Below are 25,005 nucleotides of genomic sequence, written 5' to 3'. Positions count from 1 at the left end.
CTGGTTCATAGTTTCCCTTCTTTTCTGCTCCCCTACTTCTTGAATAGGAGAGCTTTGTTGCTATTTTCTAACATGATGGAAACTTTTCAAAGCATAACAAATCTATTTCCTCAGCAGCAACCTTTAAGATTGCAAAATGAGCTCTGTCCCGACCCAGGGACTTGATAGCCCATAGCGCTATTAGTCTGCTTAACACCACTTTCTTGTGATTGGAATTTCACTCAATTCCTCTTTCACATACAATTTTTTGTATCCTTGGTAGTGAAGAGAGTACAAAATATTTGTTTGTCCACTATTTTCATGTCTCCTGTTAATGCCCAATTCTTACACTTTAAATGGACAACTCATTTGCAATTAAAATACCTGTAGAGATTCATTATCCATTTTTACACTCCTAGCAAGGTTCCTCTTATACTTTATCTTTTTGTGGCTGAATAATCTTTTAGTCACTCTGCTCTTTATATTCCGTCCTATCAGCTGACTGGTCACTCAGCTCTGCACAAATAAATACCTTTTCCTTAAGTTTAATGTTTTCCTTAAATGCTTCAGTTAACCATGATGGGTCCTTTCCTTAAAAAAATGTTCTTTAAAATAAAATATACTTATTATGAGTATTCTGAAGTGTATCCTTAAACACCCACTTCTCTTGGCTCGTATTCAGTCTAGTCTCGCTACTTCAGACTTCATACTCATGTAGTCACCCATACTTAAGTTTGAAATACTAGTCTAGGAGATCCACTTTTCTCCCTTTCAAACTCAGCACAAAATGCAATCACATATGGTTGCTGTTGTCAAAGGCTGCCTTAAATCTGAGGCCATTAATTGTCATATTATACAATAGCAAGTCTAAAATAATGTGCTTTCTGCTTCGTTCCAGAACATTGTTCTAAAAACATCTCTCAGAAGTATTGTAGCATAATAGAGTCGTTCAGCATAGAAACAGGCCCTTCAGCCCACCATATCTATGTTGACCAACAAACACCAACCAAACTAATCCCATTTACTTGTACTTGATTCATAGTCTATTATGCCTGTGCTCATCCAGATCCTTATAGATGTTATGAGCGTACCTGCCTCACCACCCTGAGGTAGCATGTTCCACATTTCTACCACCCTCTGAGTGAAAACATTTTCCTCAGATCCCCTCACTTACTCCTCACCTTAGATTTATGTCTAAGACCAAAGTGCATATCAGTCATGGGGAAAGGATTCGCATAATTTACCCTATGCCCTACAATTTTAAACTTCAATCAGATCACCCCTTTGCCACATCTGCTCCAAGGAAAACAAACCCAGCCTATTCAAGTCTCTCATCATAACTGAATCTCTTTCGCACCCTCTTCAATGCAATCATATCGTTCCAGTAGTATTCTACAAACTCTGCTTCCAGGCTAGCATTGCCAGTCACACTAATTTATACACAGATTAGATTCACATATTATTGTGATGCATCGATCACAAGAACCCAGTAATTCTTGTATATCTCATCCTATATTGTAGTGACTGTTGGGAGGCTTGTCGACCACTCCCACTAATGGACTCTTTTCCCTTATTATTCCTCATCTCCATCCAAACTGATCTCCTGAATCAAGGTAATCTCTAACAATTGCACAAATGCCATTTGACTAACAGTGCCACCTTCCAGCTTTATCCAGCTTCCTATTCCTCTTGTGTGCCATACAGCCGTCAATAATCAGGACGCAATCCTTGTTATCAAGCCACCACAAGGAAATTGAAGCAGGACTTCTCCCACAATTAAGTAGATATACTTGCTTCGTACCGTTAAGTAAAGCCCAATGTATGAGAATGGTTGGAAATGTGAAGACTTCCTTGTCATTGCAGCTTCAAGGTTTACTGTAAGTGCATTGTTGTTATTCAGTTGACTTTCTTTATGAGAAATGCCAAAAAAAAACACCGAAACAAGAAGAATTAGGTATAAGCCAAAGGTTTAATTATAATCTTGAATTCTGTAGACATAATCAATATTCTTCAATTTGCCAGTATATTTGGATTCCAGATGCTCCACAGTAATTAGTAGTTCTAATCGTCCTTATCCTTGTTGTCCCTCCAGACGCAGTAATTAAGAGCAGAAGCCAAAGTCAACCAGGCCAAATAAGGAACCATTAGATAAGCAGCTGTTTTGTTGATGGGGTACCAAGTCACAGTTGTAGCTGCTGCTGTAGCATAAACGCAGACTAGTTCAATAAAAGCCTGCAAACAAAAATGGAATTGTCAAAAAAAAGGCTGTGTCTGCAACACTGCTCTGCGATAGAATTATTCCTGTAACTCAGTTTCAGCCCTAAAATAATTTAGGACAGTCCAATACATGTCGGCTAAACAATTTTGAAACACCATAATGCCATTCTATTGAATAATTGTGTCTGCCCTCAAGTTCCACTGAGCCACGTCACTATCTCCAATGTGCTAAAGGCATTCCATGCATTCCAAGTAACTATGGAGGATGTTAGAGACACTAAATGCTTTGACTAAAGTGGCTTGACACAAAGCCCATAATACAATATAATTATTAACCCACTATTAGGGTAATAGATGTGTTTTGGAGCATAAATCAGTTACTATTATTTAACTACACTTTCTCTATTTTTCAATAAAGAATGAAGTTTTCTAACAGTGTGTCCAAGCTTTTTTTAAACCAATATAAATCCTTTTACGTCATAGGAAGCAAACAGTTTGTCAGATCTGAACAAAATCTTTTTGAAGTAATTTCTGTTTTTTAATATTACATAGCTGTTTGTCCAGGAATAAGCTTTGGTATTTTACAAAGCTTGAACCAAAAATTGGGACTTGTTGCATTTATCCCCAAGCATTCCATGAAGTGGAAAGGCTGAAGCCCAATAATAGTAGTACAGACTGTTGTTCTAAAAAGCTACATAACTGAACACTTGTTATAACTTCATTCCCAGTTCTCCACTCATGTGCCTGTCAGACAGACAGCTAAGCAGAGGAAAATTATTTTGACTTTTACATTTTTTGGATGTGATGGGGAGGTAAACGAAGGCTATGACAATTTGACAATTCCAATTTCCACCTAAAATATCTGCCTCACTTCCAAGAAAATAAATGTTAGCACCTTGCAACCACCCATGAAAGGAGTGGAGGTTGTGAGGATGCAAGACTAGTGGGTGCTTTAGTGCAAAGTTCATCCTAATTAAAATATGGGAGCAGTTGGCTGAGTATTTATCTGGTAGTAATACAGCCATTCAGACTAGAGTGATTTTCTCATCTTTACTAATTTATATTTGCGTTTAGGGGAGCTGGTGGTCTTGTGCAGTGGGTCTTGTTCCTGCGTCTGCCTAAGAAACTTTGGGTTTCAGTCCCAGTCCAAATTTTGATCAAGGAAGGTGTATTTATAACATGGCTAAACAGTTGATTATAAACTTGCAGATCCTTCCAATCTACCCCAATTGCAAGCAGAAAGAGCTGGAGAGATCCATGGTCAGCAATGTGATAAAAATATAATGGAAGCTTTTACTGTCACTATTCAAACAAGATAAAGAAAGGGATTAAATAAAAATGTTGGAGGTGTAGTATTATTAAAGAATAAAAAGGGACAGTATGCCAAATGAATCAAATTAGACCACATGGGTTGAGCTCAGAAACAGAAAGGAGGCAGTGGTAGGTACACAGTGCTATATATATAAAATAGACTCCCAAATGGTGAGAGTTAGTGGAGCAAGTAGTGCCAAACAATAGGGCAACAACAGTTGTGGACTTCACCTAGTCAAATATCAACTAAGTGTGAAAGATACACAGAAAACAAAATTATTGAACTGTATTCAAGGGAAACTTTTGTTAGCTAGCACATGACACGCCCAATGAGAGAGGGTGCAATTCTTGATTTTATCTGAGGAAACGAGGCGAGACAGCTGGATGAAGCAGACATGGATGACCCTTATGTTGAGCATAATATACTTAGATTTAGCATAATTATGGAAAAGGACAAAGAACAGGAGTAAAACTTCTAAATTGGAAAAGGCAAACTTTTCAAAACTAAGAGATCTGGCTTCTGGAAAAAAAGTTGGCTCACTACAGTTATTTGAAAAAAAATCAGTGGAAAACACTCAATAGCAAGATCTTACAGGAACAGTATGGATAGCGGCCTACAGGTTCCTTGGTTATCCAAAAGCATTCAAGATAAGATTAAGCAGAAAATAGAGCTTATAACAATTTAAAAAGTAATATTTTATGAAGGTTAGAGGTGTATAGAATGTATAGGACTGGCGAGAAAGAAAACGAGGAAAACAAAGAATACAAACAAGTTTTAGCTGGTAAAATTCAGGAAAATGCAAAAGGTATTTTATTAGTATGTTAAGAGCAGGAGGATGGCTAAGGATTCCTGATGAAGGGCTTTTGCCTGAAACGTCGATTTTCCTGCTCCTTGGATGCTGCCTGACCTGCTGTGCTTTTCCAGCATCACTCTAATCTAGACTCTGGTTTCCAGCATCTGCAGTCCTTGTTTTTACCCAAGGAAAGGGCTGACCTATTAAAAATGGAACTATGTAGATACTCAGAATGTTGGCAGGGTTCTTCATGAGTATTCTACCTCTGAATCATGTGTGGGAACAGGCCCTTCAGCTCAACAAGTTCACAGCGACCCTCTGAAGAGCAACCCATGCAGACCCATCCCCCCATCTCATATCTACCCTGACCAATGCACCTAGCCTATGCATCCCTGAAACACTATGGGCAATATAGCATGGCCAATTCACCCTAATCTGCACATCATTGTGATTGTGGGAGGAAACCAGAACACCCGGAGGAAATCCACACAGACACGGGGAGAATATGCAAACTCTATACAGACATTTGCCGAGGCTGGAATCGAACCCGGGTCCCTGGCACTGTGAGGCAGCAGTGCTAACCACTCAGCCACTGTGCCATCTTCACAAAAGATAGAGATGAAACAGATATTCTTGAAGAGTAGGAGTGTGAAATAATAGTTAAACTAAACATAAGAAGGATAGGACTGACTATTTTGAAGTTGATAAAATCACCAGAGCCAGATGGATTATACCTTAAGCTGTTAAAGGAAGCCAGGGAGGAAATAATGGATGCTCTGAGGATCATTTTCAATCTTCATTAAATATGGGAGAAGTACCAGATGACTGAAATTCTGCAAATGTTGTACCCCTATTCAAGAAGGGTGTGAAGGGCAGGCAAAATAATTATGGGCCGCTCAGTCTGACCTCAGTGGTAGGCAAATTGCTGGAATCAATATTGAGAGTAGGATTAACTATTACTTGGAAAGGCGTGGATTAATCAGGGATAGTCAACATGGTTTTGTTTAGGGAAGATTGGGTCTTCAAATCTTAATTGAATTTTTAGAGAATTGATGAGGGGAGTGCAGTGGCTGTTGTCAGCATGGACTCCAGTAAGTACTTGGCAAGGTCCCATAGTGCACACTGGGTCATAAAAATGAAAGTGAAATCTGCAGGTTGAATCCCAAATTGGCTCAGTGACAGACAACATAATGTAATGGTCAATTATTGTTTTAGCGAACAGAGAGAGGTTTGTAATTTTTTTAAAAAATATGTTACTAATGATTTAAACTTAAATGTGGCAGGCACATTTGGTAACTTTGTAGATGACAAAAAATAGCCATGCAGTTGATTGTGAAGTGGTTGGATGTCAACTGCAGGGTAATACAATAGTTTGGGTAGAAAAATGGCAAATGGATTCTGGATGTAAGTTTGCTCGCTGAGCTGGAAGGTTGGTTTTCAGACGTTTCATCACCATACTAGGCAACATCAATCAGCCTCCTGTGAAGCATTGGTGTTATGTCCTGCTTTCTCTAGGTGTTTTGGGTTTCCTTGGGTTGGTGACATCATTTCCAGATCTTTTTCTTAGAGGGTGGTAAATGGGATCCAAATCAATGTGTTTGTTGATAGAGTTCTGGTTGGAATGCCATGCTTCAAGGAATTTTTGTGCATGTCTCTGGTTGGCTTGTCCTAGGATGGACGTTTTGTCCCAAACAAGAGAATAAAACATGTCCAGAAACCCTAGCCATCCTCCCTTACCTCAAAGACATCTTGGAAATTACTGCCAGACTACTCAGACCCCTTGGCGTCATGGAAGCCCCCAAACACACCAACACACTAAAACAGCAGCTAATGAACTTGAAAGACCCTGTTCAGACAACAAGCGAAACTATTGTCATTTACAAAATACCTTGCAAGAACTGTAACAAGCACGACATTGGACAAACAGGCAGAAAACTAGCCACCAGGATACATGAACATCAACTCGCCACCAAAAGACATGATCACTAGTATCCTTACATACAGATGAGGAAGGACACCACTGACTGGGACAACACATCCATTTTAGGACAAGCCAACTAGAGACACGCACAAGAATTCCTAGAAGCATGGCATTCCAACTGGAACACTGTCAACAAACATTGATTTGGACCCCATCTACCACCCTCTGAGAAAAAGAACCAGAAATGACATCTCCAACCCAAGGAAACCCAAAATACACAAATAGAAAGCAGGACATAACATCAGCACTTCACCAGAGCCTCACTGATGATGTTATCTAGTACGGTGGCTCAATGAGCAAACTTACATCCAGAACCTCAACCTGAGCTACAAATCTTCTCAAAACACGCTAATGGCAAATGGAGAAGTGTGAGGTAATGCATTTGGAGTGGGCAAAGTGAGAGAATACAGGAAAAACAGGTTTTGAGAGGGATAGAGGAAATGAGAGAACTTGGACTTCACCTCCACAGATTCATGTACTTGGTGGGACTAGTAGATAATATGGTAAAGAAAGAATATGGAATGCTTTCCTTCATTGTGTGAGGTATTGAATACAAAAGCAAGGATGTAATGCTGGAATTATAAAAGACACTGGTTAGGCCACAGCTGGAATTTTATTTGAAGTCCTGCTCATCACATTACAGGAAGGACATTATTGCTGTAGAGAGAGGAGATTCATATGAATGTTGCCAGGGCTTGAAAATGCAACAATGAGGAACAAAGTGGATAGGCTAAAGCTGTTTCCTTATAACAGTAGAGGCTGAGGGGTTATCTAATTGAGGCGTACAAAATTTAAAAAATGAGCTTTGATCTGTGGACAGGGAAGGCCTGTTTCTCCTTGCAGAGGTTAGTCACCAGGGTACACATATTTAAGATGATTGGTAGAAGGATTCAAGGAGACATGAGATAAAAAACAGTCATGATTTGGAGATGCTGGTGTTGGACTGGGGTGTACAAAGTTAAAAATCACACAACACCAGGTTATAGTCGAACAGGTTTAATTGGAAGCACACTAGTGGTGTCTGGTGGTGTCTGGAATTCACTACCTAATTCAATGGTTGAGACAGAAATTCTCAAGCTGTTTAAAAGGAGTTTCGATCTGCACCTCAAGCACTGCAATTTCTGAGGCTACAGACCAGATGATGGAAATGGATTAAAGCTGTCAGCCAGTTTATACAGCTACAGCACACATGGTGGACTGAATGACTTCTTTCTGTGTTGTAACTTTTGTATGGCTCTATGGTTTTCTATAGCCCTAACTGAAGAACAAAGGCTGCTTGAATTGGCCTCAGTGTCCCTGTCTGGAAATGTTTAATGGATAACAAGATTGGATCTTACTATAATGCTCCCTTTAGTCAAATTTCCTACCAACACTGCTTAAGTTCTGCAATAAATAAAACGTGAGCTAAGTACCACAGTATCAAAAGTGCCATGGACTGTATCGTGTCAGGGAGTTAATGCCTTCAGAAAAGGAATGGCAACTTCTAGCAAGATTAAATAGTTAACATATTGAAAATATTATAGTTCCCACCAAACAAATCTCCTTCTCCTCACAGCATCTATACACCTACCAGTCCCTTCTTGTGTGCCCCGAAGAAAATAGGAGTCCATGCCCAGTTAAGGACAAGTTGAGTTCCATATAAACCAAGTGGGATCAATGCTTTATCAGTGAATCCATCCAATTCCTTCCACACCAGGTAGGAGCCATAGCTGAGAACAAAATCTTATAAAATTAGTCCAAAATATGAATGACAGCTCACAACAATGACTATTACAATTGATTTTTAACAATTGAACTTGAACTGCTAATTTATAATGTACCACACTAACCTGCCATTGGACAAGTCAGTTGTAAATGACAAGACTGGGGAAATGGCCAGGGGAAGGAGAAAGGAGGAGAAGGATAACTTCTGTTAGACACATCTACCAAATATTGTTCTAATTGTGCTTCATGTTGACTGGGTTTGTCAGGTATATTGTTCCCATTTTTCCTTGCACACCCAAAATCAAAAGGGCTTGTGATTGCATCATTAAGTGACCAATCAATGCTCAATCTTTCCCATCTGACGGAAGGTCCTTGAAAGAGTTGGGCACATTAATTTTGAAGTCTGACCTGAGGCAATCAGGATTACATTTGTTTGTGTTACTTAAATGGAAAAATCAATGATAACATACTGCCTCACAGTGTTTTGTTTTTCTCGGGAACAAAAATCTTGAACCAGGAGTCACAGTCTAAGGATAGGAGGAAGATTATTCAGGGCTGAGATAAGCAGAAATTTCTTCACCCAGTCAGTGGCGAACCTGTGGGATTCTGTGTCACGGAAAGCAGTTAAGGCCCAACCATTGAATGTTTTGAGAAGAATTTAGATATAGTTACTGGGGCTAAAGGGATGAAAGGGTATTTGATTTGATTTCTTATTACCACATGCACCGAGATTCGGTGAAAAGTACTGTTTTGCATGTTATACAGACAAATCATACCTTAAGTACATCAGGCTAATAGGACAGAATGGAGAATGCAGTGTTACAGCTACAGACAAGGTGCAGAGGAAGATTAACTAATATATGAGAGATCCGTTCATAAGACTGATAACAGCGGGGAAGGAGTCGTTCTTGAATCTGTTAGTAGGTGTTTTCAAACATTTATATCTCTGGCCAATGGAAGAGAGTATAACTGGGTGGGAGGGGTCTTTATGTTGGTTGCTTTCCTGAGGCAGCAGGAAATATAGACAGAATCAATGGAAGGAAGACTGGTTTGCATGATGGAATAGGTTGCTCTCTCATTTCTTGTGCTCTTGGGTACAGCAGTTGGATAGGATGCTTTCTGTGGTGCATCTACAAAAAATGGATAAGAGTCGTTGTGGACATGCTGAATTTCCTTAGCCTTCTGAGGAAGTAGAGGCATTGGTGCACTTTCTTGACCAGAGCATCAATGTGAATGAACTGGGACAGATTGATGGTAATATTTACTCCTAAGAACTTGATGCTGTTGACCACCTCCACCTCAGCAACATTGATAATTACAGGGGTGTGCCCTCTACTCCACTTCCTGAAGTCAATCACCAGTTCCTACATTTTGCTGACATTGAAGGAGAGATTGTTGTCTTTGTCCCATGCCACTACGCACTCAATCTCTTTCCTGTATTCGGTCGCGACATTGTTTGAGATCCAACCCTCTATGATAGCGTCAGCAGCAAATTTGTAAATGGAGTTAGAGCAGAATTTGGCCACATAGTCATGTGTGCATAAGGGGTTGAGTGCATAGCCTTGTGGGACACTGATGTTGAGGATTATTGTCGAGAAGCTTTGTTGTCTATCCTGAATAATATCGGTCTAAGATCAAGGATCCAGTTACAGAGTGGGGAGCAAAGACCTAGGTCTTGGAGTTTGGAGATGAATTTGGTTCAAATTATGGTGTTGGAGATGGAGATAAAGTCGATATGCTAAATTGCCCATAGTGCTTGGTGCAGTAGTCAGAGGAAAATGGATTTGGGTGGGTTACTCTTCAAAGAGTCAGTGTAGACTGGTTGGGCCGAAGAGCATGTTTCCGCACTGTCACACAGGAGTCTGACATAGGTGTTTTTGATATCCAGATGCTCCAGAGAGGAGTGGAGTGTCAGGCCAGAGAGATGGTGTCTTCTGTGGACCTATTAGAATAATAGGTGAATTGTAGTATATCAAGGCAATTTGGGAGGCTACAGTTGATGTGTGCCATTACCAGCCTCTTGAAGCACTTCATAATGATGAAAGTTAGAGCCACCAGATGATAGTGGTATTCTTGAAGCAGGTGGGAACTTCAGATCAGAGTAAGGAGAGGTTAAAAATGGCTGCAAATACTCCCACCAGTTGGTCCATCCAGGATCTGAGTGCATAGTTGGGGATTCCATCAGGGCCAGTTGCTTACTGTGGGTTCACTCTCAAGGATAGGAGGAGAAAGTGGCAACAGGATACTGAGTTGGATAATCAGCATGATCTTATTGAATGGTAGAACAGGCTCAAAGGGAGCAGTGGCCTACTCCTGCTCCTATTTTCTGTATTTCTATGTTCTGTTTATGCTGAGCCCACTGTTGACTACATTGAGAAATCACAAATCCACATATTTCTTGCCCCACACAATAACAATGGAATAATTCAGTCCAGAACATCTACATATCCTGTGCATCAATTAGCTATTTGTTTTCCTACTGCAAATAAGATGGCAATGCCCTTCCAGTATGCTCCAATTGTACAGCGTCTCAGAGTGTATTACTAAGAAATGAAGTATGCTCAAGGACTACAGACACACACACACAGACACAGTAGGGTTTGTGAGACTGGTGCAGATCTAAGAAAAGTAGAATATATAAACTAAAAATTCAATTGCATAAGTTATATGTTTATAATTTTACAGCTAGCAGATCACAATAAGTTATTTTTACTGAATGCTAAGGGCACATGTTTAGTGTTAACATTTGAAGCAGAAATTTCTTTCAACTATAAAATTGCAGCTATAAATTTGTCTTTTACAAAGCAAGATGTGAAACAAATATATCCACTTTCCAGGAGCTAATTTGTTCTCAGCAACAATGATTTGGATGCGAGCATAAGAGGTACAGTTAGTAAGTTTGCAGATGACACCAAAATTGGAGGTGCAGTGGACAGCAAAGAAGGTTACCTCAGATTACAACAGGATCTTGATCAGATGGGCCAATGTTCTGAGAAGTGGCAGATGGAGTTTAATTCAGATAAATGCGAGGTGCTGCATTTTGGGAAAGCAAATTTTAGCAGGACCTATACACTTAATGTTAAGGTCCTAAAGAGTGTTGCTAAACAAAGGGACCTTGGAGTGCAGATTCATAGTTCCTTGAAAGTGGAGTCGCAGGTAGATAGGATAGTGAAGGGGGTGTTTGGTATGCTTTCCTTTATCGGTCAGAGTATTGAGTACAGGAGTTGGGAGGTCACGTTGTGGCTGTACAGGACATTGGTTAGGCCACTGTTGGAATATTGCATGCAATTCTGGTCTCCTTCCTATCGGAAAGATGTCATGAAACTTGAAAGGGCTCAGAAAAGATTTACAAGGATGTTGCCAGGGTTGGAGGATTTGAGCGATAGGGAGAGGTTGAATAGGCTGGGGCTGTTTTCCCTGGAGTGTCAGAAGCTGAAGGGTGATCTTATAGAGGTTTATAAAATCATGAGGGGCATAAATAAGATAAATAGACAAAGTCTTTTCCGTGGTGTGGGGGAGTCCCGAACTAGAGGGCAAAGTTTAGGGTGAGAGGGGAAAGATATAAAAGAGACCTAAAGGGCAACATTTTCACGCAGGAGGTGATTCGTGTATGGAATGAGCTGCCAGAGGATGTCGTGGAGGCAGGTACAATTGCAGCATTTAAAAGGCATCTGGATGGGTATATGAATAGGAAGGGTTGGAGGGATATGGGTCGGTGCTGACAGAGGGACTAGATTGGGTTGGGATGTCTGGTCGAGATGGATAAGTTGGACCGAAGGGTCTGCTTCCGTGTTATATATCTCTATGACTCTATAACAAGATGGTTAGTGTCATGGAATTGTACATACAGTCATGCAAGCTGCAATTACATGTTGTGAAAGAGGTGGCTTCTACAATGTTTGCACTTTCTCATCTCCAGATATCATAAATATTAATTTTTCAAAAAAAAAATCAATGTGCCAACCTGAATGAGGCAATCCATTGGGTCAATGGGCTGAGGTGTGGCAGATGGAGATTAAATGTGAGGTATTGTGTGGGATGACCTGAGAAACATTTGCAAAATCATGAGAGGCATAGATAATGTGAATGACAAGAGTCTTTTCCCTCAGGTGGGAGATTTCAATAGGAGGCATAGTTGTAAGGTATCAGGAGAAAGGTTTAAAAGGACACAAGACATGTGGAGACTGTTTAAGGAACAGTTGTTGCAAGTGATGAATAAATATGTCCCTCTGAGACAGGCAAGAAGTGGTAAGATAAAGGAACCTTGGATGACGAGAGCAGTGGAGCTTCTCGTCAAAAGGAAGAAGGTAACTTACATAAGGTGGAGGAAGCTAGGGTCAAGCTCAGCTCTACAGGATTACAGGCAGGCGAGGAAGGAGCTTAAAAATGGTCTGAGGAGAGCCAGAAGGGGACATGAGAAAGGCTTGGCAGAACAGATTAGGGAGAACACAAAGGCATTTCACACTTATGTGAGGAATAAGAGAATGGTCAAAGAAAGAGTAGGGCTGATCAGGGATAGCATAGAGAATTTGTGTGTGGAGTCTGAGGAGGTAGGGGAAGCCCTAAATGAGTTTTTTGCTTCTGTCTTTACGAAAGAAATGAACTTTGTAGTGAATGAAACCTTTGAAGAGCAGGTGTGCATGCTGAAATGGATAGAGATAGAGGAAGCTGATGTGCTGAAAATTTTGTCAAACATTAAGATTGACAAGTCGCCAGGCCCGGACCAGATTTGTCCTCGGCTGCTTTGGGAAACGAGAAATGCAATTGCTTCGCCACTTGCGAAGATCTTTGCATCCTCGCTCTCCACTGGAGTTGTACCTGAGGACTGGAGAGGGGCAAATGTAATTCCTCTCTTCAAGAAAGGAAATAGGGAAATCCCTGGCAATTACAGACCAGTAAGTCTCACGTCTGTCATCTGCAAGGTGTTAGAAAGGATTCTGAGGGATAGGATTTATGACCATCTGGAAGAGCATGGCTTGATTAAATGCAGTCAACATGGCTTTGTGAGGGGCAGGTCACGTCTCACAAACTTTATCGAGTTCTTTGAGGATGTGACTAGAAAAGTTGATGAGGGTCGAGCTGTGGATGTGGTGTATATGGACTTCAGCAAAGCATTTGATAAGGCATACCTTGACACCGTCCTGTCCCCCTTAGTCCAAGAACGCCCCACCTACGTTCGGGACACCACCCATGCCCTCCACCTGCTCCATGATTTTCACTTCCCCGGTCCCCAAAGCCTTATTTTCACCATGGACATCCAGTCCCTGTACACCTCCATCCCCCATCACGAAGGACTCAAAGCCCTCCGCTTCTTTCTTTCCCGCCGTACCGACCAGTACCCTTCCACTGACACCCTCCTTCGACTGACTGAACTGGTCCTCACCCTGAACAACTTCTCTTTCCAATCCTCACACTTCCTCCAAACGAAAGGAGTAGCCATGGGCACCCGCATGGGCCCCAGCTATGCCTGCCTCTTCGTAGGATATGTGGAACAATCCATCTTCCGCAACTACACTGGCCTCACCCCCCACCTTTTCCTCCGCTACATCGATGACTGTATCGGTGCCGCCTCGTGCTCCCACGAGGAGGTTGAACAGTTCATCCACTTCACCAACACCTTCCACCCCGACCTCAAATTCACCTGGACAGTCTCAGATTCCTCCCTCCCCTTCCTCGACCTTTCTATTTCTATCTCAGGCGACAGAATCAACATGGACATCTACTACAAACCGACCGACTCCCACAGCTACCTGGACTACACCTCCTCCCATCCTGCCCCCTGTAAAAACGCCATCCCATTCTCCCAATTCCTTCGACTCCACCGCATCTGGTCCCAGGAGGACCAGTTCCAAAAACGCACAACCCAGATGGCCTCCTTCTTCAAGGACCGCAATTTCCCCCCCGACGTGGTCGACGATGCCCTCCACCGCATCTCTTCCACTTCCCGCTCCTCCGCCCTTGAACCCCGCCCCTCCAACCGCCACCAGGACAGAACCCCACTGGTCCTCACCTACCACCCCACCAATCTCCATGTACAGCGCATCATCCGCCGTCATTTCCGCTACCTCCAAACGGACCCCACCACCAAGGATATATTTCCCTCCCCTCCCCTATCAGCATTCCGTAAAGACCACTCCCTCCGTGACTCCCTCGTCAGATCCACACCCCCCACCAACCCAACCTCCACTCCCGGCACCTTCCCCTGCAACCGCAGGAGGTGCAAGACTTGCGCCCACACCTCCCCCCTCACCTCCCTCCAAGGCCCCAAAGGAAACTTCCATATCCGCCACAGATTCACCTACACCTCCACACATATCATCTATTGCATCCTCTGCACCCGATGTGGCCTCCTCTATATTGGGGAGACAGGCCGGCTACTTGCGGAGCGTTTCAGAGAACACCTCTGGGACACCCGGACCAACCAACCCAACCACCCTGTAGCTCAACATTTCAATTCCCCCTCCCACTCCACCAAGGATATGCAGGTCTTTGGACTCCTCCATCGTCAGACCACAACAAAACGACGGTTGGAGGAAGAACGCCTCATCTTCCGGCTAGGAACGCTCCAACCACAAGGGATGAACTCGGATTTCACCAGTTTCCTCATTTCCCCTCCCCCCACCCTGTCTCAGTCAAATCCATCAAATTCAGCACCGCCTTCCTAACCTGCAATCTTCTTCCCGACCTCTCCGCCCCCACCCCAGTCTGACCTATCACCCTCACCTTGACCTCTTTCCACCTATCACATTTCCGAGGCCCCTCCCCCAAGTCCCTCCTCCCTACCTTTTATCTTAGCCTGCTGGACAAACTTTCCTCATTCCTGAAGAAGGGCTTATGCCCGAAACGTCGATTCTCCTGTTCCCTGGATGCTGCCTGACCTGCTGCGCTTTTCCAGCAACACATTTCCAGATTTGATAAGGTTCCCCATGGTAGGCTTATTCAGAAGGTCAGGAGGAATGGGATTCAGGGGAACATAGCTGTCTGGATACAGAATTGGCTGGCCAACAGAAGACAGCGAGTGGTATTAGAAGGAAAATATTCTGCCTGGAAGTCTGTGATGAGTGGGGTTCCACAGGGCTCTGTCCTTGGCCCTTTATTGTTTGTAATTTTTATTAATGACTTGGATGAGGGGATTGAAGGATGGGTCAGGAAGTTTGCAGATGACACAAAGGTTGGAGGTGTTGTTGGCAGTGTAGAGGGCTGTTGTAGGCTGCAGCGGGACATTGACAGGATGCAGAGATGGACTGAGAGGTGGCAGATGGAGTTCAATCTGGATAAATGCGAGGTGATGCATTTTGGAAGGTCAAATTTGAAAGCTGAGTACAGGATTAAGGATAGGATTCTTGGCAGTGTGGAGGAGCAGAGGGATCTTGGTGTGCAGGTACATAGATCCCTTAAAATGGCCACGCAAGTGGACAGGGTTGTTAAGAAAGCATATGGTGTATTGGCTTTCATTAACAGGGGGATTGAGTTTAAGAGTCGTGAGATCTTGTTGCAGCTCTATAAAAACTTTGGTTAGACCGCACTTGGAATACTGCGTCCAGTTCTGGTCGCCCTATTATAAGGAAGATGTGAGCTGAAAATGTGTTGCTGGAAAAGCACAGCAGGTCAGGCAGCATCCAGGGAACAGGAGAATTGACGTTTCGGGCATAAGCCCTTCTTCAGGAATGAGGAATGTTTGTCCAGCAGGCTAAGATAAAAGGTAGGGAGGAGGGACTTGGGAGAGGGGCGTCGGAAATGTGATAGGTGGAAAGAGGTCAAGGTGAGGGTGATAGGTCAGACTGGGGTGGGGGCGGAGAGGTCAGGAAGAAGATTGCAGGTTAGGAAGGCGGTGCTGAATTCGATGGATTTGACTGAGACAAGGTGGGGGGAGGGGAAATGAGGAAACTGGTGAAATCCGAGTTCATCCCTTGTGGTTGGAGGGTTCCTAGGCGGAAGATGAGGCGCTCTTCCTCCAACCGTCGTGTTGTTGTGGTCTGGCGATGGAGGAGTCCAAAGACCTGCATATCCTAGGTGGAGTGGGAGGGGGAGTTGAAGTGTTGAGCCACAGGGTGGTTGGGTTGGTTGGTCCGGGTGTCCCAGAGGTGTTCTCTGAAACGCTCCGCAAGTAGCCGGCCTGTCTCTCCAATATAGAGGAGGCCACATCGGGTGCAGAGGATGCAATAGATGGTGTGTGGAGGTGCAGGTGAATCTGTGGCGGATATGGAAGTTTCCTTTGGGGCCTTGGAGGGAGGTGAGGGGGAAGGTGTGGGCACAAGTCTTGCACCTCCTGCGGTTGCAGGGGAAGGTGCCGGGAGTGAAGGTTGGGTTGGTGGGGGGTGTGGATCTGACGAGGGAGTCACGGAGGGAGTGGTCTTTACAGAATGCTGATAGGGGAGGGGAGGGAAATATATCCTTGGTGGTGGGGTCCGTTTGGAGGTGGCGGAAATGACGGCGGATGATGCGCTGTACATGGAGATTGGTGTGTTGGTAGGTGAGGACCAGTGGGGTTTTGTCCTGGTGGCGGATGGAGGGGCAGGGCTCAAGGGCGGAGGAGCGGGAAGTGGAAGAGATGCGGTGGAGGGCATCGTCAACCACGTCAGGGGGGGAAATTGTGGTCCTTGAAGAAGGAGGCCATCTGGGTTGTACGTTTTTGGAACTGGTCCTCCTGGGAGCAGATGTGGCGGAGTCGAAGGAATTGGGAGAATGGGATGGCGTTTTTACAGGGGGCAGGGTGGGAGGAGGTGTAGTCCAGGTAGATGTGGATGCTTTGGAGAGGGTTCAGAGGAGGTTTACCAGGATGCTGCCTGGACTGGAGGGCTTATTGTATGAGGAGAGGTTGACTGAGCTCGGACTTTTTTCATTAGAGAAAAGGAGGAGGAGAGGGGACCTAATTGAGGTATACAAGATAATGCAAGGCATAGATAGAGTCGATAGCCAGAGACTATTTCCCAGGGCAGAAATGACTAACATGAGGGGTCATAGTTTTAAGGTGGTTGGAGGAAAGTATAGAGGGGATGTCAGAGGCGGGTTCTTTACACAGAGTTGAGAGAGCATGGAATGTGTTGCCAGCAGCAGTTGTGGAGGCAGGGTCATTGGGGACATTTAAGAGACTCCTGGACATGCATATGGTCACAGAAATTTGAGGGTGCATACATGAGGATCAGTGGTCGGCAGAACATTGTGGGCTGAAGGGCCTGTTCTGTGCTGTACTGTTCTATGTTCTCCTTTCTAAGGGACAACCATTTTATAAAGAGTGGTTCGTATGTGGAATGAACTGCTAGAGAAATTGGTGGGTGCAGGCACAGTTACAACATTTAAAAAACATTTGGATAAGTACATGAATAGGAAAGATTTGGGGTGGTGTGGGCCAAATGCAAGCAGGAGGGATTAGTTTAGTTTGGGAACATGGTCAGCATGGATTGGTTGGACCAAATGGTCTGTTTCCATGCTGTATGACTCGATGACTATGGCTGATGAACACTTTCTGAAGAATAAATAATCTGCAAAACGCTATGGGATCATCAACTGTACAGACTAAAAAAGGAATTTCTGACTCAATTTTAAAGACAATGACAGTTTCATGACATACCAAAAATATTCACAGCAATTGTTATCATGAAGTGCAGTTATGTTGTTTTGCATGGATATGCTAAAGATTATTATTTGAAAAAGGTTTTTCATGGTCTCACTCAGCCTAAACCCTGAAAGCCCCTTTGAAACCTCTTCAACTCCCCTTACCTTTCTCTCCACCTTTTGAAATGTTCATTAAAATCTAACTTTTGATTGACTTTGCCTAGGTTACACACAAGATCCTTATCAGAATCTCGTTAACTGTACTTAAAACAGGGTTAAATCAGCATAACCAAAGAAAGTACATTCACACACCGTACATGTCTTAGTTCACTGTGGAAAAGTTTCAACTCAGTTAGCCATTCTTCAAGAATATTAGATACTGCATATTTTGGAACAGGCCAAGGAGAAACTTATTCTACAAAAGAAAGAAACAGCTAATGGATTACATAATTAAATAGATACATACCCCATGCTTGTGTACAAAGTTGTCCATACGGGACCAAAAACCCAGTTAGGGGGGCACCAAGATGGTTTTTTGAGAGTTGCATACCAACCAGCAATTTCTTTCCGTGTTATCCGAGAACCAAAAATTCCTCCCACGTTTGGCAATAAAGTGAAACCAAAAGCATGTACCCAAGTTGATGGCATGTTGTTAATCTAAGTGAGACAAACAGATGTTATGACTTTAAATGTTTTGTTTTCACGTCTTCAAATCTTGGACTAAATTCATGTTTTTCTTTGCAAATGTAGGTTTTGTGTTTACAGCTGATACTCTTGGCAGGTAAATCATAAAAGCAATATTAAAATGCTATATTAATTAATATTAATGTTTAATGAAAATTACTTTGTTCATAGTGTGCATCTATGATCTCTATTCTTCAAAGAAGAATTTGATTGCTGATCTGTGTTTTTCCATATCTTTCCATTTAGCAACAGGAATTATTAAAATGAAGAATTTGAACTCAGTTATACTGAACACCTATCTAATAGAATCTTTCAGAGGGCTCAGAACTTCATGAATACATTTTGTAACCATGTTCCATTCTAACAATTCAACATTACATGCAACAATATAGCAAATTTCCTTCAAGTTGCAAAATGGACCAGCTGAAGGTCAGTTTCTACAGTAAACTGAATAGTTTGTTCAATTTTTTTTCCAGTTATGCTAATGTATCTTTGAATACATGACATATGTTCAATCAATGTTTCCAGTACTACAAATGTATTTGCAGGATGCAAAACCATTATTAGGGATCTCTTGTTGTCTAGTGATATTGTCCCTATCTCTGAGCCAGTGGGGGCCAGTTCAAATCCCACCTGCTCCACAGGTTTATCATAACATCTTTGAATAGGTTGATTAGAAAATATCTCCAAGATGAGACCAAAGAGTCTGTTTCCTTGCTGTATGACTCTAACACCATTATTCAACAAAGGTGCATGAAGGAAAAAGAGCCCACAGAAATAATTTAATCACACATGTTAAAAAGGATTTGGTTTAAAGTGTGATCTCCAGTGACTTTATTAATAAACATATTAATAAAAGGTTAAAACTAATAAACTCCATTTGCTTGAAATTGTGTGATGTGTAAAGGGAAAACACCAACTTGGATTTCTGATGTATTTAATTGACATCTCAAAAATGGAAGCTTAAGTTCGAGTCATTGAGTCATAGAGATGTACAGCATGGAAACATACCCTTCAGTCCAACTCGTCCACGCTAACCAAATATCCTAACCTAATCCAGTCCCATTTGCCAGCACTTGCCCCACATCCCTCTAAACCCTTCTTATTCATATACCCATCCATATGTCTTTTAAGTGCTGCAATTGTACCAGCCTCCACCACTTCCTCTGGCAGCTCGTTCCATGCACGCACCACCTCTACATGAAAAAGCTACACCTTAGGTCCCTTTTATATATTTCACCTCTCACCCTAAACCTATTCCCTCTGGTTCTGGACTCACCCACCCCATGAAAAAGACTTCGTCTATTTATCCTATCCGTGCCCCTATGATTTTATAAACCTCTGTAAAGGTCACTGCGAAGCCTCCAACTCTCCAGGGAAAACAGCCCCAGACTAGAATTGCACACAATATTCCAAATGTGGTCTAACCAATGTACAGGTGCAACATGACCTCCTAACTCCTATACTTAATGCTCTGACCAATAAAGGACAGCATACTAAACACCTTCTTCACTATCCTATCTACCCATGACTATACTTTCAAGGAACTATGAACCTGCACTCCAAGGTCTCTTTGTTCAACAAGAATCCCTAGGATCTTACCATTACATCATGCTCTGATTTGCTTTTCCAAAATGCAGCACCTCACATTTATCTAAATTAAACTGCATCTGCCACTCCTTAGCCCACTGGCTGAAGTCCTTATTGATCTTTCTCTTTGGCTAAGGGAAAATATGGGAAAACAAATTAGTTAGGTTTCTGGATAATCCAGGCTGAATTTGTATTCCTAATCTGAGGAGCACCACACCTGTCCAATATATTTCTAGTATCAGTTAGTCAGTCAAAGTCAGAATTGGATGGACTCTGAAGCTGCTGTTCAGGCTCAGGCAGGAGAATAGTTGAACAAATAAGGCCATGAAGATCAGACCAGAACCACTTCTGCAGGAGAGACAATAACTTACATTTATACAGCATCTATAATATAGAATAAAATGTCCCTAGTCCCTTCTTAGAAGTATAATCAAAATTACTGCCAAACCATAGGAAGATATATTAAGGGGTTTACTCAGGTTTTAATCAGGGACAGCTTTCAGAAAGTATTTTAAAAGGGAGAGAAATGCAGAGACAGAAGTGTTGAGGGAGGGAATTTGAATGTTTAGGGTTAGGTGGCGAGAGGAATGGCTGAAACAGTTTTGCAAAAAAAGGATGCAAACAAGGCCACCGAAGGGCTGAAGAAATTTGCAATGTGTTCAGGGATGAGGATGTGAGGAATTTATTTGCAAGGATGGACATGAGAGGGCCAGGAGCCAACAGCAAGAATTTGATGATGAGTGACAGGCCTTGCAATGGCTGGAATATGGACAGCAGGGTTTTCAATTTACTGAGGTTTACGTAGAATGGAACTGGGAGGCTGCATTGGAGAAACTGAATCTGGAGGTGACATAAGCATACAGGTACATTTTAATGTTATGTAGATTGAAAAAGAGATGTGAAATGTGGTTGATGTAATGGAAGGAGTAAGTGGTGTATGTGATGGAGAGGTGGTGTTGTCAAAAGCTCAACTTGCTGAAATAGAACAACTAAAACAGTGGTTTGGGAGAGAGATGGAATCTGACTTCTTAATTGCTTGTGTAAACCTCTGCTTCACAATTCAGTTTCTATAAAATATAAGCTAAATTTCTATTTTATTCAACACAAAGATACTGACTGATGCAGAGGAGTCGTGCTGATCACTGGTGCTCCAGCTGATACCCTTCTAAAGTGCACAGCAGTAAGTTTTTCCTTTTTCCTGTGAAGTTGGTTATTCAATTTTGAAGCTAAGATAACCATTTAGCTTCAGAGTTGTTGCCACTAATGACTATCTATTTTAGCTGGCTATTCTCTTCATCTGCTGTTAGATGGCCTGCTGACATTCATCATCCAGGTATGAATATGAATAATCTTCACATGGGAGGAACTGACCTTTGGTAAGGACAGAAGAGAAGAATATTGTTGAGCAAAGGAAATAGACACAGTCTTTACTTTTAGGGAAAAAGAAGCTGTATTTGTACAATACTACAACTGATACATAGGTTTACTCGGAGTAGCATGTAAAGCAGTTTCTAAAGGCAGCATCTAAGCAACATGGGTTATGGCAAGATTTGTGGCAGAATCATGTGAAAAGTTTGGTGAGGCCAATCTTCACCTAAGGAGCATGTTGCATTACCTTTTATGCTTTTACTAAGTGGTGGGACAAGTTTTGCATCAAATATTCAGCTTCCTATTTTACCCAATGTGCTGAAAAAATTCAATATGGAAATCTGAGCGGGTACCAGGCGACTTCAGCTCACCACTGGCTGCAAGGGGCCTCCATGTTGCTCAGGAGCGAACAGCCTCTCAGGGCATGATTCATGGGCTCCAGCCACATTCATCCCTCTTCTGACATTTGCCAACCCCTCACACTATCATTACGTTATACCATGTTCGACTTGTAGGGAGCTCTGGAAGCACAGATTTGCACTGTCATGTGTACCCTGATACACTGATCAAGCAGCCAGTTCACACTTGGACCAGGCTGGTTTTCAGAGTGCTCACCTGCTCTCTGTGCTCAGTCAGCACCTATCTTCATGCCCACAACATCGAAGCCTCAGTTTGCCTTGTTGTGGAAATTAGAGTAGTCACAAGGTGGTCAGCAGTCCTCAGACAAGAAGGTGGACACATTGCTGTGTAGCAGTGTGATACGGCACTCTTACAAATACGCATGTACCTGTAGTTTATGTGGCAAACACACTGCACATGCAGCAAGCAAGTAGCACCTCTCAAAGTCTTAGGGGAGCAGTTCTCAACAAAGTCCATGGAATCACCTGTCAGGCGATTGGCCAGTCTATTGGGGTGACATTGGTCAGGGGCCTTGTGCCTCTATGCAGTCTGAGAAGTGGGTCATGCTCAGTCCTGTGGCTCCTCAGCAGCCAAGCCAGGCGGTAAGGCTAACATGGTGGGAGGAGGTGATGTACACTGATCAGTCAAGGGGACAGACAGATTAGTGAAAATGGCAGACACAAGTCAGATGAAATTTACTGCAGAGAAGTGTGAACATATTTCATCTCACAGAGGCAACATAAATAAATGGATATAATATTAAATATAAGTAAAATTTTGTAGATGCTGAAAATCCAAATAAATTATTTCTAATAACAGAACAGGGTATAACTCTGGGAATTCATTAAAACAAAGGTGCAAGACCTTCATGGATCATTTATTAAAACTCTATACCTAAGAACTTTTTAAATTAGCTTTCAAAGCTTGGGACGGTGGTTCATTTCTGGGACTGCAATGCACACACTACAATAAGAGTTAGGATCGTTACCATTACCCAGGTGCCATAACTCACACTGCAATATTTCTGTGATTCTACACAGAAGTACTCCCATAAACTATTTGAAGTGACTACATTGCAGATGGCGTGGACTGGGCTTTTGTTATAACAAATGAACAAAAGGAGTTGCCACATACCAAATCTTGTGTTACACAAGGCTGGTGCAACCAGCTTGACCAATCACAGGCTACACCAGACAGAAAGTTATGCAACTTCAAAAACAGCATAAATATCTAAAAGTTCCATTCATTAGACAGAGGGTTTTACATTGTTAGCCCCTGGGGGGGGGAACTAATTCTCAGCAGTTTAATTGTATAAACTGACATAAAATATCAAGAAATAAAGAATAAGGCGTAATGAAGACAACACAGTAAATAAAGATCTAAATGTAAAATTCACCATCTTTTGCTCTTACCGGAGACGTGAAGCACACTTTCTCTACACCTTCTCACTCCACAGCCTAGTGCTGTGACCTCGCTCCTAAACCTGCAACTCAAATTCTGGGCACTTACCTCCACACTGTCCGCTTGCCTCGCCGCCTGTCAATCTCCAGACTCCGCCCACCCACGGTCAAGCTCCAGACTCCGCCCACGGGCAGATAGCCCCGCCAGTACCACACCGCCAACAGTCAAACACCAGACACCACCCAACGGCAGTTACGTTCCAGACTCCACCTACCTGCAGTCAGCCTCCAGTACCAAACCCACCAATCTATTCACTAGATTCCGCCTTCCAGTTGTCAATCACCAGACTCCACCCACCTGCTGTCAATCTCCAGTCCAACCCCTCCAACTGACAATCACCAGACTCCGCCCTCCAAGGGGCCTTTTGCAGCCCCGTGCCATCACCAGACCCCGCCCACTCACTGTCAATCACCAGACTCCGCCAATCAGTTGTCAAGCATAACACGCAGCTACCAATCCCCAGTCCCAGAGCTGGTTCCGCCCGCCCCCTCCGTTGATCTGAATGAAGTGGTTTCCAGAGTCCACTTCCTGTGGAAGTGTCAATAGAGAGAGTTACTGTAAACACAGTCCTCGGTGAACAACCCAAACACATTCCTGTAAGAAAAGCAGAAAGTGAAAATAGTTGATGTCAATTTTTTTATGGATTCTATGGTATTAAAAATAATTGGTAGCGAATCAAAAGTGAGAGTCATAGCAACACATTGATCAACACTGAATGTCTATTTGTCAAAGCTCAGATACATAGGAGGAAGTGTTTACCTTATTGGGTCTATTCTGTCAGTTATAGAAAGACATAAAACAACAAGTTACAAAAAAATGCAAAAGCGATACTAATTATAATGTAAACCGAAAGAACTGCAGATGTGTAGATCAGAAACAAAAATAGAAATTGCTGGAAAAGCTCTGAGTTCTCAAGAGGTCTCCTCAGTTCTGAGGAAGGGTTACTTCATCTGGAACGTTAACTCTGATTTCTCTCCACAAATGCTGCCAGGCTTGCTGATGTTTTCCAGCAATTTCTGTTTTATTGCTAATTGTAATAAGGCGGGTGCTCGACTTTAATTGTCCAAATCTAAACTGAGATACTAACAGTCTAAAAGCCTTGAGGGGAAGAAGAGCTTTTAGAAGTTAGAATTTATTGCCGTGTTATGTTTTATTGTCATGTATACTAAAGTACAGGGATACATGAGTACAATGAAGAGTGAGGAGAAAGTGAGGTCTGCAGATGCTGGAGATCAGAGCTGAAAATGTGTTGCTGGAACAGCGCAGCAGGTCAGGAAGCATCCAGGGAACAGAAGAATCGACGTTTCGGGCATAAGCCCTTCTTCAGGGCTTCCTGAAGAAGGGCTTATGCCCAAAACGTCGATTCCCCTGTTCCTTGGATGCTGCCTGACCTGCTGCGCTGTTCCAGCAACACATTTTCAGCTACAATGAAGAGTGTACAAAGTCACCATTTCTGGCGACATCTTAATTGCAAAGACACAGTGGCTCAGTGATTAGCACTATTGCCTCACAGAACCAGGGATGTAGATTCAATTCCAACGTTAGGTGAATGTCTGTGTGGAGTTTGCACATTCTAGCTGTGTCTGTGTAGGTTTCCTCCTGTTGCTCTGGTTTCCTCCCCCAGTCCAACGATGTACACATTAGGTGAATTGGCCATGCTAAATTGCCCATAGTATTCAGGGATATGCAGGTTAGATGCATTAGTCTGGGGTAAATGTAGAGTAGTAGGGGAATGGGTCTGGGTGGGTTACTCTTTAGAGGGTCAGTGTTGGCTTGTTGGGTCAGAGGGCCTGTTTCCTGTAGGGATTCTATGGTTCTATGGGAACTATGGTGTCCAGATACAAAGTCTTTGGTATAAATGGGAAGAATAAAATTAAAAGTTCAGGATTACAGACCTTCTATAGCAGGGTCATAAAGATGTACAGCACAGAAACAGACCTTTCAATCAAACTCATCCATGCC

At 42.8% G+C, this 25,005-nt stretch overlaps 1 protein-coding gene across 2 annotated transcripts; it reads right to left on the bottom strand.

The window, feature by feature from the left end:
* Window positions 1-1,929: 1,929 nt before the first annotated feature.
* Window positions 1,930-23,216, bottom strand: LOC122559619 (translocator protein-like). 2 transcript variants are annotated; one of them, XM_043709412.2, is made up of 4 exons: window positions 23,092-23,216; window positions 18,008-18,198; window positions 7,853-7,991; window positions 1,930-2,211 (listed from the first exon to the last, which is right to left on the bottom strand). In XM_043709412.2, the coding sequence occupies exons 2-4, from the start codon at window positions 18,187-18,189 to the stop codon at window positions 2,041-2,043; spliced, it is 492 nt and encodes a 163-aa protein (XP_043565347.1). In that variant the 5' UTR covers window positions 18,190-18,198; window positions 23,092-23,216; the 3' UTR covers window positions 1,930-2,040. The 2 variants fall into 2 exon arrangements, with proteins under 2 accessions (XP_043565347.1, XP_043565346.1); XM_043709411.2 differs by having other exon boundaries at window positions 22,995-23,092.
* Window positions 23,217-25,005: the final 1,789 nt, after the last annotated feature.

This window comes from Chiloscyllium plagiosum, unplaced genomic scaffold, assembly GCF_037043375.1.
Source record: "Chiloscyllium plagiosum isolate Xiang-an unplaced genomic scaffold, Cpla_swu_hap1 HiC_scaffold_19, whole genome shotgun sequence".
Taxonomy (NCBI): Eukaryota; Metazoa; Chordata; class Chondrichthyes; order Orectolobiformes; family Hemiscylliidae; genus Chiloscyllium; species Chiloscyllium plagiosum.
This window is presented reverse-complemented; position numbering and strand designations above follow the sequence as displayed.